The sequence below is a fragment of the Pseudorasbora parva genome, chromosome 12 (genome assembly GCF_024679245.1).
Source record: "Pseudorasbora parva isolate DD20220531a chromosome 12, ASM2467924v1, whole genome shotgun sequence".
NCBI lineage: Eukaryota > Metazoa > Chordata > Actinopteri > Cypriniformes > Gobionidae > Pseudorasbora > Pseudorasbora parva.
Genome location: NC_090183.1, coordinates 18,607,997 through 18,622,699, shown reverse-complemented (window position 1 = coordinate 18,622,699; position 14,703 = coordinate 18,607,997). Strand labels below are relative to the sequence as shown.

General features: G+C 37.7%; 1 protein-coding gene and 1 pseudogene across 1 annotated transcript in view; one reads left to right on the top strand and one right to left on the bottom strand.

Moving 5' to 3' along the window:
* cygb2 (cytoglobin 2) overlaps positions 1 to 9,280 on the bottom strand; it is a 110,821-nt gene extending 101,541 nt beyond the window's left edge. Inside the window, exon 1 of the mRNA XM_067459415.1 lies at positions 8,784 to 9,280. Coding sequence (XP_067315516.1) covers positions 8,784 to 9,064 — 281 coding nt within the window. The 5' untranslated portion in view covers positions 9,065 to 9,280. The remainder of the gene's footprint in view (positions 1 to 8,783) is intronic.
* On the top strand, positions 1,839 to 6,999 carry LOC137093544 (uncharacterized; annotated as a pseudogene).
* Positions 9,281 to 14,703: the final 5,423 nt, after the last annotated feature.

Sequence of the window (14,703 nt, the reverse complement as noted above, 5' to 3'; positions counted from 1 at the left end):
CCATGTTAACAGGTTGGAGTTTGCACACTGATGACTGTGACACGCGGAAAACGCGTGCATGCTAGAAATAGAAGAGCGCCTATTTTTCACGTGTGTTGGGAGCGTCTCCAGGCAAAATAGAATAGGAAAAGATGTTTATATATCATTTTGACACGAATACATATTATTAAATTACATTTTCATGTTTGAAAGTCTGTAGGTTTACATAAATGCAGATATAGGCCTAATTGTAATAATAAAAAACGTCAATTATCGATTTTGAAATATTGCAACTGTCAATACAGAGCGAAATATTCTGTAGCCTTTTTTGCCGTCAATACCATAGATATGTGGCTACTCCCGACGTTTTCTTTGCTGTATCAGTAGGCTATTTATGTTTAACATTAGGAATAGGGCTTCCCTCCGCATCAATAGCAGCAGCAGCGCCGCGTCAGACACGCTTCTATAGTGTCCAAAGGCAGAGAAAACGCCACGCAGCCCCGTGGCTGACCCGCAACAGAAACGCCACGCGCATCCGCGGCATGACAGTGAAAAAAATTACATGTAGAGTGCATTATGGGCGCCAATATATCGTTTAAAACCGGAATAGTCCTGGAATGAAACTGCTCACTTAAAGGATGGATACCCTCGGTCACATCAGCGCGATTAGACATTGAACATTTTAAATTTAAAACAGCTTATTATGTAGGTAACGTAGCCAATGTGTCCGATGCTTTCACTTGATGCAAACGTTTTTGTGTGTGATTAAAATACATCAAATATTACCAAAACATCTGTCTTCCTGTGTGCAGACATTTGTTTATGTAGCCGTGACAACAAAACGCGTGCGCGCATGCCTGTGATGCTCCGTGCGCACCGCGCGCCAACCCCATAGACTGTGGCCAACCCGCAAGCCTTGCACTTCTGAAAGTCTGAGGAGCCACTCGTGTTGCTACCATAGATATACATAATAAATAATATACTTAATTACATAAAATACTTTATTATGTACATCTATGGTTGCTACTACTCTCCGGCGCCGCCATCTTTATTTTGAGTCTGACGAATCGACGCGCATATTTTGCGTCGACGTATTTTTTGCGTCGACGTCATCGATGACGTCGACGCGTTGTCCCAGCCCTACTCCAGTTTAAACATTAAATCCAGTGACATCCTATAATTGTTTAAACAGTCATCAAGATCTTTTATTGTATCTATTAGTTTTATTTCGAGACGTTGCAAAGGGGATAGTATTTGTCAAATTTTATGATACTGAATTTGCGTGGTGAGTCCAGTCACAGCTTCGAATAGGTCTTTCATCTATCATAAAAGTGTGACCGGACTGCAATAATACTTCTACATTTTCATCTGTTCGATATACAATTATTTTAGATGATATAACTTAGTAGTCATGTAAACTTTTAAGCATTGCAATTAAATTGCGTAGGTTTATTCATATTCATAAAGTTCTGAGGAAGTAACAGTTAGATTCGAAATAGTTGTGCACGTTTTTATTGCTGTGAATGTATTAGCTTGTGTTTTGCAAGTTTTAATTTTATTGCAGTTAAAAATGTATGTCTGTCATTTCTGTAATAATGAGAGCAGTACAATCCTGAGTTTTGTGCGGCATGTGAAATTGCATAGAAATGTGCCTAATTCACGGTTTAGATGTGGTGTGCCTGATTGCCCACGTTTTCGCTAAGTTTTCATCATTGAAGTCCCACATATACAGACATCACAGGGGACGTCACAAGCCTGCTAAAGAGTATCAGGCACAGATGTGTGATAAAACATTTACATGTCATGTAGACTTTTGTGAAGTTCAATGTGGGACCCTAACACAGTTTTTGTCTCATTTGAAGAGCCACATTCAGTCAGGTCTGGCGATCCGGTGCCCATTTGGTTGCAACAGGACATTTAAGGTGAGATCTACATTCGCATCACATGTATCACGGACACATAAAATGTGCTCTGTAAACCATCTGATGGAGCCTACTATGACCATGGAAACTACAGTTTCTGATGTAGTGTCTGAGAGTGAGAGATCACAGGCTGAGGCTGTAGAGCACAATTTTCCTGAAGTTGTGGATGAATCTCTCTTTCTAAGAAATTTAACCCTCTTCTATCTGAAGCTTCAAGCTAAATTGCTATTACCTGAGTCTACTATTCAAGGCATTGTTGAAGAATTTCAAAATATCCATGACATTGGACAGTCTTATTTTCTTAGCAAACTGAGAGAGAAGCTTGCTTTTTATGCTCAAATGCTCAAGTGTTATGTTCAACACTTGCAGAAAGGCACCAGCTTCTCCAAGCCTATTTAAGTGCTGGAAACCTCTTTCAGCTGTCTGTGCAAGTCGAGAAAGGCTCAGAATTTTATTCTGATGATTATAACGAAGCGATCAAGGAATCAGTTGATCATTTTGATTTTCAGCCAGACAATACATTAGTAGCTACTGAAATCACTGTGAAAGGAACAAAGTACAGGAAAGGCATGGTTGTTCTTTTGGCCAGTAGTGATGAGGGTTTGGAGGTTGGCAGAATTAAACTAATTCTTGTTCACCAGAATTCAGTGGTCTACTTTGTGTCTGAGAAACGGCATGCTGTGCAGTTAGTGAATTTGGGTGCATACTGCATAACAGATGAAGACCCAAGAAATGTCTGTGTACTTCAAGAGGAGCTATTAGATTATTACCCTCTCCAGGAGTACAAAACATGTGGCTTGTCTCTAATTGTTACACCACTCTTTTCCATCTTTTTAAGGGATGTCCAATTTAGAGGAGATACAACTTGCCATCTGCTCTTCGTTACCTGGTCTCCCTGATGAAATGCTTCAAAAATTGCTCCATGGGCTTACTGCTATTGGTGTTGAAACTAAAGCTGACCTCCACTTTGTGAATGAAGAAGACCTTGTGGAATACCTCAGGCCTATCCAATGTCGTTAACTTCTGAACGCATGGAAAAAGAAAGGTAATTTATTTGCTCTTCAAGTAGACAGAAAAAAAATACCACTGTTTACTAATGTACATTTAAAAAAAGAAAAGTCAAATGTTCCGTGTTCAAACTTCACTTTTTTTGTTTGTTGGTTATTTGTATTAGAACAAGCTGGATGCTCGACTCCCCAACAGTCATCAAGATCTTTCTGATATATCAAGCCCAGGATCAGAGAGTTCTTCAAATTCTACACCATCTCGTTCTTCTGCTTGCTCTTCAGCATCTTGTATCTGGGCTGAAACATTTAAAGTGCCTTGGGAAGTCATGCCTTCTGGAATTAGATTGGCCATCGCAAATAAAAAAAGGCCATCACCAGCTGATCGAAGGCAGCTAGTAAGGATTTTAGTGGGTAATATGCAAAAACATGAAGTGAATCCATCAAAGGCACAGTGTCAGATTATAGTGCAGAATATTGTTAAACAATACCCTGAGAGCTTTGCTGACGTTCTGGCTGATGGAACTAAAATAGGTTGTGGGTATGCTTCTTTGCTCTTGCAAGTTAAAACACGTGTTGAACACGTAAACAGAAACAACACATTAGCTCGTCGGAGAAAAGAAAGACTACAATCATCATGTAGAACCATAAGTCAGAGCTCAAGAAGGCCAGCTGATCGATATGGTTGTGTTAGTTGGCAGCCAGAGGAGCTTCCTGCAGGGGAAAATGACGAAACTCTAGAAGAGAAACGCAAGCAAATGGTACTTCTGCATTCTACTGAAGGAATGTCTGGAGCTACTAGAGGAGAACTTCACAAGTTGATGGAGGTCACATATTACCGCCAGCGCCGCGATATAAATGCCAGTCCAGCTCCGCCCCTGTCAGAACTGAAGAACTCATGGCCATACCTGTTTTCTCTCAAAGGCATCTTTTTACATTTCAATTTGCTTACTGACATCTCACTGCTCCAAAAAATCATGGAGAGTATTGAGGGGAAAGGAAAGAGGATTCTACGATTTTTTCAAGAAAAGCCAACAAACGACGAGGTGCGTGCTGTTCTTTCAAAGTATCAAGAGGGAAATTCTCTGGCCCTGTGCATCCTGCAACTCTTAATGGCCCACTTTAAAGAGAGAACAGAATCCCTTCTAATTGAAGCTGATGTAAGTAACATTTTGATATGTTTTATGTCTTAAGGTCTGAACTGTAATGCAAAATAATTTATTTACATGTTTGTTTGTTTGTTTTTAGGTAGCAGCAACTGCAGCTGACATCGAAAAAGATGGATTACCAGATTCACCTGCGCTGATCATCCAAGGTAATTTGCTTTACTCTGTATGTCAGTGTCTCCATAATACACACTATTCTTTGCTTTCTAGCTATTTATATGGGTACCTCTTTGTCCTGTACTGTTTTTTCTCTCACTTTTATGATCCATTTAAAAAAAATCTTTGCCACCTCTGTTTCTGTATTCTATTTTACAGTTCTATTATCACTCTTATATTCCTTCCATAGTTAGCTCTCTCAGTGCGCTGTTTTTTTGTTATTGTCTCTGAATCATTCTCTTAACACTTATTAATCTATGCCCTTCTTTTTTTATATATAGGTGAATCCATGACCCCAAGCAGGTGGATGATGTCAGTCGAGAGGGAAGTTGTCCTGGGCCCATGTTCAGAGGCGTTTGTTGAGGGACTGGCAGCATTGTTCGCAATCTATTATAACTTGAACCTTGCCTATCAGGGGGAAGCTGCATGCACGCTGGAATTTATTCAGAGGTATGTCAGAGCATAAACTCTTACTCAATATTTGATCATAGACATTCCTTTTTTTTTGTTTTTAGGTTAGAACGGTTTATCAGGATTAGATTTTTTTTATTGAAACGTTTTCAAACAAAAAAAGAAACAATTGGTAAGCACTGAATAGAGTACAGACTAAGTAGCCAAAATATTTTATTCACTGCTTGGTACAAAAAAGTGCAAGGCGCATGCGGATTAAACATAGACGGGCACAACCAGACATTTCAGCAAGTTGCAAACCCTGGCCGTTTCTCTAAACCAACTATGCAAAATTCTTACTTGCGTCCTTGGTAGCTCAGACTTGACAAGTTCAACTCAGGAGAACGAAGTCCCGAGGACGCAAGTCTGGTAATTCTGCAAACGGAACAGCAATGTTCTTGATAGCGTCACTGAGCTCTCTCTGGCTACTCCGGTTATTTCTGTTTGAAAATAATTTTTGAAAAATTAAAAATGTTAAACACCACTCTACCTCTTTTTGTTTAAAAAAATAAAATAAAAATTAAACATATTAATAGCCACACAAATGTGGTTCAGGCAATGCGTACATTGATTATCTCTGCATATATATTTAGCAAAACTAAATATAAAACACAACCCTGCCTCTTTTCATTTACATTTAAAAAAAAAATTTTTAACATTAATATGTGATTCACACAATTAGTGTGTGTGCATTTAACTGCTCCATAATCACGGCGGGCATAATTTAGACCAGGGGTGTTCAAAGTCTGTACTGGAGGCCCACTGTCCTGCAGAGTTTAGCTCCAGCTTGCCTCAATACATCTGCCTGGAAGTTTCTAGTATGCCTAATAAGAACTTGATTAGCTAATTCAGGTTTGTTTAATTGGGGTTGAAGCTAAACTCTACAGCAGTGGTTCTCAAACCTGTCCTGGAGGACCACCAGTCCTGCACAGTTTGTATGTCTCCCTATATCTGACATACCCATTTCAGGTCTTGCAATCTAAAAAAATCTAAAATCTAAAAAGCTAATGAGCTCATGAGTTGAATCAGGTGTTTTAGATGAGGGAGACACACAAAGGCCGTTTCTCAATACCAAGTACGCGAACTTGTGACTTGCGTCCTTGGTAGTTCAGACTTGCCAAGTTCGACTCAGGAGAACGAACTCCAGAGGATGGGAGGAATCGTCATCAATCTCAATTGTGAATCGTCGTCAGTCGCTGATCAAGTTCACATCTAGCAAAGTACAGTTCAAATCCCCGGATGTGTCCTTGATCATCCCCTTTTATCGAGGATGCATCGAGAGGAGACTCGATGAGTCGATCCATGAGCGCTGTTCTAAGTGAGCTGGTCGATAGGAATTAAGTTTGTGAAATGTAATTACATGGACATTTTTATTTTTATTGATTTATTTTCTCTGTTGCGTTCAGTTTTTTTTTTTTCTGGAAACATAATCTGTTTTTAGAGATAAAACTCTTTACATTTGATTTTCATGAAAACGCATCCCAGAGAGCGATCTACTCTGTAACCATCTGTTAATTACCCCTAGGGTAATTTCTCACCGGAGTTGTCCTTTAAGAAACGGCCATTATGTGCAGGGGTTAAACGGTCGTTTAAAAATGCTAAACACAAGGAAACCCAGGATAGAGTTCCGTCTGTACTCAATAGGCAATGCTAAGTTCTGCACGTAATCTGTAGAATAATGACAATCGGTAAATTTTATTTATTGTTAACATGGAAGGCATGGAATTCATATTTAAATAATAGTTAAATATGACACCAACTCAAAATTAAATTAAATGAAATGTGATTTTAAAATGTCTGAGTTTTGTCTGACAAATTGTTTGAGTATGTACTGTTTTTTTGATAATTCGATGTTGTGGGTGTTTTTCACAGAGGAATTGTGGGCATTAACCCAGAAACCGGATCAAAAGTTGCTGCTGGAAAGCGAGACAAGAAAATGCATGGAATGAACCCACATGTATGCACACTGCTACGAAAGCTAATGGACTTTGAATGGCTTGCTATTTAAAAAAAAAAAAATTCAATGGAATTGAAGTAAGAGACTCTGACCTGATTTTCAAGTTCATGGTGAAGTTAATATACATGCAACGTCTTGCGTTTTCATGGATTTGGTGATTTAAAGGTAGGCTCTGTTCAGAACATTGTAACACTATTGGGATGTGTTCCCTTTATTGTTGATGATGAAATGCTGTTCTCAGTGGTTCTTGATAAAGAAGGAAGTAGTTTCTTTGTCTTTTTTTGTATTTCCAAGGCTAATGCCTTTCATTTATTGTCATTTCCATTTTTTTTGTTTCTCCAAATATATTTGGAAATTTGTGCTCATGTTAAATGGCCATCATTGTACAATAAATGTGTATACATTTATGAAAACCTGTTATTTTGAAAGTTTTATTTTTCATTGACAAAAAGGGAAAGAATACTAAAATGTACAGGTAAACATAGGTTTACACAATCACAGCAGTGAAATCTCAACTGTAGTAGAATTGAGAGAAGATTTTCACAGCAAATTCTCAAATTTATTGTAAGATGTATAGCAGGACCTCAGTTCACAGTTGCTTATATACTGCAATGCATTGTATTATTACAGTAAAATTGTAGGTAAAGATTTACAGTACTCTTGTAAATTTACAGTCTTACTGGCAACCAAAATTGCCAGTAAGTTGCTGTAATTTTTACAGTAAATTTTTTACAGTGTTCTGTATGGAACCTTATAAAAAGGATTCTGCTTTTGTTACAAGCTGAAGAACCCTAATTAGGTACACATATATAGTTTTTAGAAAGTTAAGATTTAACAGAGGGACCAGAAAGATGCATAGAGAGGGTGCCAAAGAAAACAATTTCTATGTGGCCAACAGGAGAGTGAGAGACATCAGAGAGTGCCAATACTGAGTATCCACAGATAAGCCACACACACACACACACACACACACACACACACACACACACACACACACACACACACACACACACACACACACACACACACACACACACACACACACACATAGACACATTACAATATAATAACCTAAAATCACAAAATTATCCCTGACAGTTGTCCTGGCAACCTAAAGCATTCTATTTTAATGAGTCTTGTAGGCTTTGCCTATTTAAAACTGATTTATGTTCACTTATTTGTGTGAAGAGACTACAGAAAAACATAGCTAAAATGCATAATCTATTTAATATAGTCAACTGCTATTATATCACGTTTTAAATTGTGAGTTTATCAATTTTTAATATCCATTTATTGGTTATGAGTACATATTACATTTAATGTGGTTATGATTTATCCTGTTAAATCTGGTACTGGAGTTAAACTACGTCTAAACTAACACGTACAGCAACAAAAAACATACAAATGTATTGCAGGGGTTATGAAATACTGTTTTGTGAGTGTTAAAATACTGTACATTTGCTCTATGGTGTGTATTTTGGAAAACGCAGAGAAAAGGCATGTGGAAAAAGATGTCATGGAACATCTTCCCATGGGATCTGTCCATTATCAGACCTAATTTGGGAATGCCAGCTAAAAGAGCAAAAAAAAAAAAAAGTCACATTTTTGAAGGACATTATCTATAGTTCTTTTCAAATAATGTTTTTTCATGTAAAATCATGTAAATCATGGTTTTCTTTCCACCTGTGTATGTATTTACTGTGTATGTGTCTATGTTTTTGTATGCCAGCTATGTCCCTGTATGATAAAATATCACCATGAATGGCCAGTACTCTTTTTTGCCCACCATGCAGCTGCACATGCTGTTATGAACAAAAAGCACATTTAATGGCAGGATGAAAAAGGTTTAGGGCCAAAGAAGAGATTTAATGTGTATGTGATTAAAAAAAAAAAAAAAAAACCTAGAAGAATGTATTTGCTGCTTTTGAAAAATACTGATTTGTTAACTATAAACTTCACAATTCCAAAAACTTTTATGATATAATCATAACACATAATCTATTACAATATACTGTATATATATATATATATATATATATATATATATATATATATATATATATATATATATATATATATATATATATATATATATACTGTGCAAAGAATAAAACAAGACTTCGAATGGTTCTTTGGCAAATTACTGCACCTGATCAGTATAGTGACGCCCACATCCTCACAGGTCTCATAAACGCGCGCCCAGGTATCCTGAATGATGCCTCGCTCCACATCTGTCAGCGGCTCTGGTCTCTCCCTCCCCTCTGTCTCTTCATCCTCCCTCTCTTTCTCCATGCCACAAACGCACCACGGTGTACTTGCGCCTGAAGCAGGCACAGGCGGTGGAATCAGAGGTTGTGGTGGTGGAGAGGAGCGACGAAGTTGGCGGAGGGGGCAACAGAAACGCAGGGCAATAGAGTAGAGAGTGTGCATCCGCCCCCCTCTCACCCTGTGCCCCTCACTCCCCTGAGCAGGCAGGATGATTTCACTACTGACAATCGCTCGATGAATATATCTGCTGTCACTGTCTTCCCTCTCTCTGTCTGCTTTTCCGTTCCTTGTCTTCCAAGCTGCTCAGGTCTTTGTCTACCCTCTAACACAGATGTTGTCTGTGCTTGGAACTTCTGGATTTGTAATGACCCCAGATATGGAACATGTGGAGGAGGAGGGAGCTGAAAAGCTGAAGGAGGAGTGACAGGGAGAGAGAGAGAGAGAGAGAGAGAGAGAGAGAGAGAGAGAGAGAGAGAGAGAGAGAGAGAGAGAGAGAGAGAGAGAGAGAGAGAGAGAGATTCTTGCAACCTATCAAGCATTTTACAAGATGTGCTGCCTTTACACTCACAGATTCAAACCACATACAACAATATTTTTTAAAGATATATGAATATGAAGCCTATTACACATAAAATACACATCATTTTAGACAAAAAAGTCACAAAAGTATTATTTCTGATAGTTTATTATTTTTATTATTATTATTATTATTATTATTATTATTATTATTATTATTATTATTCATTGAGCCAAAATAAAAGATGTCATTATTTTTTTCTCAAGCAAACACAACAGACTTTTTGAAAATGCATAATAATAAAAGAGGATACTGACACAAAACAACTTAATCTTCGTCTTATTATTTATTGAGCCAAAATAAATCTTAATCGTATTATTCATTGAACCAAAATAAAAGATGTCATGATTTTTTTCTTAAACAAACACAACAGACTTTTTGAAAATGCATCATAATAAAAGAGGATACTGACACAAAACAACTTAATCTTAGTTACTTCATTCACAAGCACCATTTGTGGCTATTTGGTACGGTGCTATAGTAAAAATCTGTTTGACAAGATAATTCCAGTAATTTATCTGTGGAACAAAAAAGGGTGAAGCTGGGTATAATTGAGCTCCAGACATTTAAAGGTGCACTATGCAACTTTTCCGTCCACTAGAGGGCACCTATTCAAAACAAAAGTGTAGTTTGATGACGCCAAGTTTGAACGCAGCATCTTGGGACGTGTTGTCTTCACCTCACAGCCTGTGGAAAATAGGACTCTAGAAGTCATTTTGATGGATGCGATTATTAACGTTACTGTAATGAAGCAGAGCAGGACCGAGTGTTGTGGAGCTGAGGAAGGCCGCTGGAGCGATTTATAATGAGATGAATAACATGCCTCGCGAGCAGCGGGACTTTTATTATAATGGGATACAGTCGTTATGACGTTACTCTGTGAGTTGTTGTGAGTACTCTTGTTGTACATTGCAAAGAGTAAAGAATTTCTGCAGAATAAAACCGGAAACTGAGGGTAACGCAAATATGAGGCAATTGACAGGCAACTCCCTCAGCTCCCTATGCTTAGACGTCACGTTCCAGCTCCTTTTTAATAGCAATTTTCTCACAAATTAGAAACTTACAATATCCCAAATGTTTACAACTATTTGTAAATTGTGAGATCCATTGTGATATGTAAAGTGTTATATATTTTGTTCAGTTGAGTACTCAACTGTACAAAATATATAACACTGACCTAGTGGTTAAATACTAGCCTACATAGTGCACCTCTAATTTTTAAGACTCATTCAAATGGTTAAATGAACAGTTTCAGTTGTATTTTGTGTCTAGGTGGTCAGTGGTCTTACAGTTCTTTTGTTGGTTTCAGTGTGTTGGTACTTTGTAGTTTTAAGAATGTCAGCAAAAATGATCAAGGATCAACAGAATGTACTATTTTAGCAGTTTAAACATTAGTTGAATCTCTAGTCAGGACAGATTTTTTTAAAATTAATTAAAGAGCAGAATCTCTGTGAAATAGCATAGAAATTTAGTGAAGTTTTTATTAACAAAATTTCGTGAGGAGCACGTGCAGATAATTAAACCTAATTAAACACAAGTGGAGCACATCAAGCTAATCAACGATAAGAGGTGTGTATACAGCAGATTTACCTTCTTTCGTTGACCATTTTCATTTTAGCATGGATGGCTTTTCCGGCTGGTCGCCTCGCCCACCCGCCCTGTATAGATCGCTCAAACAGCTCGAAGCAATTCTACAATGCCAAAAAAATTACTTACAGAGTTCTAAGCCATTTCGGCCGCTTCCATCACGGTAAAACCAATTCTGCTTTTCCTGAATGTAATTGTTTGCTACGATTCACAATTGCGTTTCCGTCTTCTAAAGTCTAATCATTGTTCTAAGGTAATGTTATGTTAACAGCTGGTTGTTTTGGAAAATAATAGAATAAAATAAATAAATAAATAAAAAATGACGACAGTCGCGCTCGGACAGTGTAAAAAGTGCACACCGCAGATGTGCAACAGGGGAAACTATAACAGAAATGGAAAATGATCTTAAATAATTTGTTACAGGCATCAATCTTGCGATTGCCACCTCTGCGTACTACAGACAGATCCTTTTCACACGAGACAAATGCGTTTATCATGGACCTGCACAAGGTTGCTGTGGTGATATACTATAAATATAATGTTACTTGCTGGTGACGCTAAATCACTAAAAGATGCCAATGCAAAAGCGCATATTACGCCAAACGATCAGCCACTAGTTGGAACCAGCTGATAATGTGAGCCTCACGTTTCAGATTCTATCCGTGCGTTCACACTGCCGCCGACGAGAGCATCAAAATTCGCTCTTGCTGCCCTGCCAACAATGCTGTATAAAGCTTCGTGGACGTGCTGTCGCTCTGACGTAGCTCGAATGTTTTTTCTTTTTTTAAACTGAATTTAAAGAGGCCACAAATCAAACAAGCATGTTGATTGAAAGACTGACAACAAGTAGGGTATAAATTAACTTAATGAAATCGTTTAGATGTGTAAGTAAGAATGAATTGCATACCCGCTGAACAACGAGCGTTCTAGCGCCTGCAAAATAGTGTTGCGCGACTAGAATGAAAGTATTTTTCATTGACAGTTTGGTAATAATGAATTAACATGTTAACTAATGAAGCCGTATCTCAAAGTTATACTGAACAATAACAAATAATTAGAACAGTTCTAATTATTAGGGTTGTAGTCCAGATTAAAACATAAAACTGTTTAAATTTGAAAATAAATAGCCTATTAAGTCTTTAAGTATTAAGTATTTGGTGCTGTGATGAACAACATTGAGATTACAAAAACGAATGGCTGTTTTAAAAACTACACGCGTTTTTTTGTTTGTTTGCTGGTTTCCGGGGTAACCGGCTGCATTCTGTAGTTCATCAGCGCCCTCTGCTGTCACTGAGCGGCACTTCAGCAGCGATTGCCACCGGTTCAGTCATGTGCAAACGCACGTTGGGCTTGTTTATATCTGAGCGCGTGTCCCTTTGACACAGAATACAGCGGTGTTGAGCATTTATAGGATTGATGGGCAAAGTATTCTTGAGTGCATTATAAAAAAATTATAAATTGTTAATAAATTATTATTTACGATATTTTAAAGTGCCCACGATAACAATATCGTGCATATTCATTATCGTGATAAATCGCATTATCGAAAATCGGCACATGTCTACTGCACACCTTCATGCCAAAGCCAATTCTTATTAAAAATGACAATGTTTTCTTTATTGTGATTTTAAAATTGTATGTCGTATTACACGCTTCACACAGGGGCAGATTAGCTGGCCTGAATGGTTGCAGCCAAGTAAAGCAAACTCGCGTATCAGACTTTTCAAAGGGGGTTTATTATCACCGTAAATCCCTCGCGCACATGGGGCAGTTAAACACTCCACTGACAACTGCGTTACTAAACGGAAAAACAAACGGCATAGAGCAACAGAAATTTAGAATCCATGCATTTAGAATTAGCATCCATGCGACATTCACAGCTCGCGCTTCATCTACTACGGACAGCCCTGAGCCCTCTCATCAGCGAGTGAGAGGAGAGTACGTTCCGCCTTAAAGGAGCAGTACCTAATTTAAACCTCCGAGGTAAAGTATCCGCTGAGGCTGCTTTAGGGACCGTCTGCAAATTCACAGTAACTCACCAAAAGGCTTTTTTACGTTCCAAAGTTTGTAGTACATTCCTACTGGCCAGACTTACTTACTACAGGTGAAATTAACTGGAGTAAAGCTGGCTTGACATGGTCATTTGATCTCTGTGGATCTAGGGACCGTCTCTAAAGTTACATAAAACTTTGGTATAGGGCTGCACAATTCTAGTCAAATTTCTAATCGTGTTTACGATTAAATGTTAAGAACTTAGTGGATGTATGTAAGAGTGAACATAACAGTCTGCATGTACTCCCAAAATTCGCTGAAGACGCAATGGGTTATTTATTTATTTTGGAAGGAAATGTGCCACCATTTACCTAAATTTGTTTATGTGCAAATAATTTTACACCAGACTGCTTTTTGAGATCATTAAACTGGGACAATACAAAACACAGGTTTTGCTAACAAATGTTTTTTTTTTTTTTTTTTTTTTAAGGATGGATCAGTACCAACTGTTTCTGATCCAGCTTATCCAGCTTCCAGATTATTCTGTTCCCCCTTAAAGCTACACTGTGTGACTTTTTTTAGTTCATTCCTAGCTAAAAACACTTACTACTTTAAAAAATATGTGCTTATTAATGTATATTTACTTCTTTCAAGTAATAAAGTATTCTCGTAAGTTTATAATATGCCACTGAAAATACATACGGGTGAGGAGTTCGAATGCCGGTTGCCATGTTGCCCCTCCATCTTAAAAGTACAATAGCCAAAGAGAGACATACCCGTGAATTCAAGCTTCGACTTTCGCGTTTTAAGACTCAATGGCACCGTGTCAAATGTGAAGAGGGGGGTTGCCATGTTTATCTTGGACTAAACTGGCCACCGTAGGAGTTCAAACGAAATCGGAATTGAGAGGAACAGAAACTAATATTTACTGGATGGTCATTTGTTTTCACCGCTAGATGGGGGAAAATATCACACAGTGTAGCTTTAAAAGTTTGTAAACATTGCAATGTTTCATGGTGGACGGGGCTTAGCTGAAGCAAAAAAGATGCTGCGCAATGTTGACAAACGTGTTTTTAGACGGATTTTATAAACATGAATGCTGTAAAAAGTTTGGAACTGTCCGAATATGTAGTCACTGACAATTGCTAGTATGCAGTGACTGACTATATGTAGTCACTGCTATTTTTGTAAATTAATTTATGAATTACTTTCGGGTGGTTTGGAGAATTTTGTCAAGGCTTATTGTCTAATGTAACCTATCGTTAACTATGACAGTGTGGATTATTTTAAGAGACCGTTCAAAGGATATCACACAAATTGCATACTGAATGTGATTTGTACAAGCTGTACAAAACAAGCTGTATGTTTGTTTAACATTTAAGCTAGCTAAAATTAGTGCGCTAAAGGTTGACAACTTTTTAACTAATAATAATAGATTTTATATAATTTATTTCATTTAAAACTGAAACTTGCTGATTTGTACTAGATAAAACCAACACACCAGTACATATGCATAGATTATTTTACCTGATATGTGTACTGCAAACACAAGCATTATTTATGATCGTCTCCATCTAGTCTGTATGCCGTATTGCATTCAACCACAAGTCTCTTCTTGATGTGAATGAATGTCTTCCGGGATCTG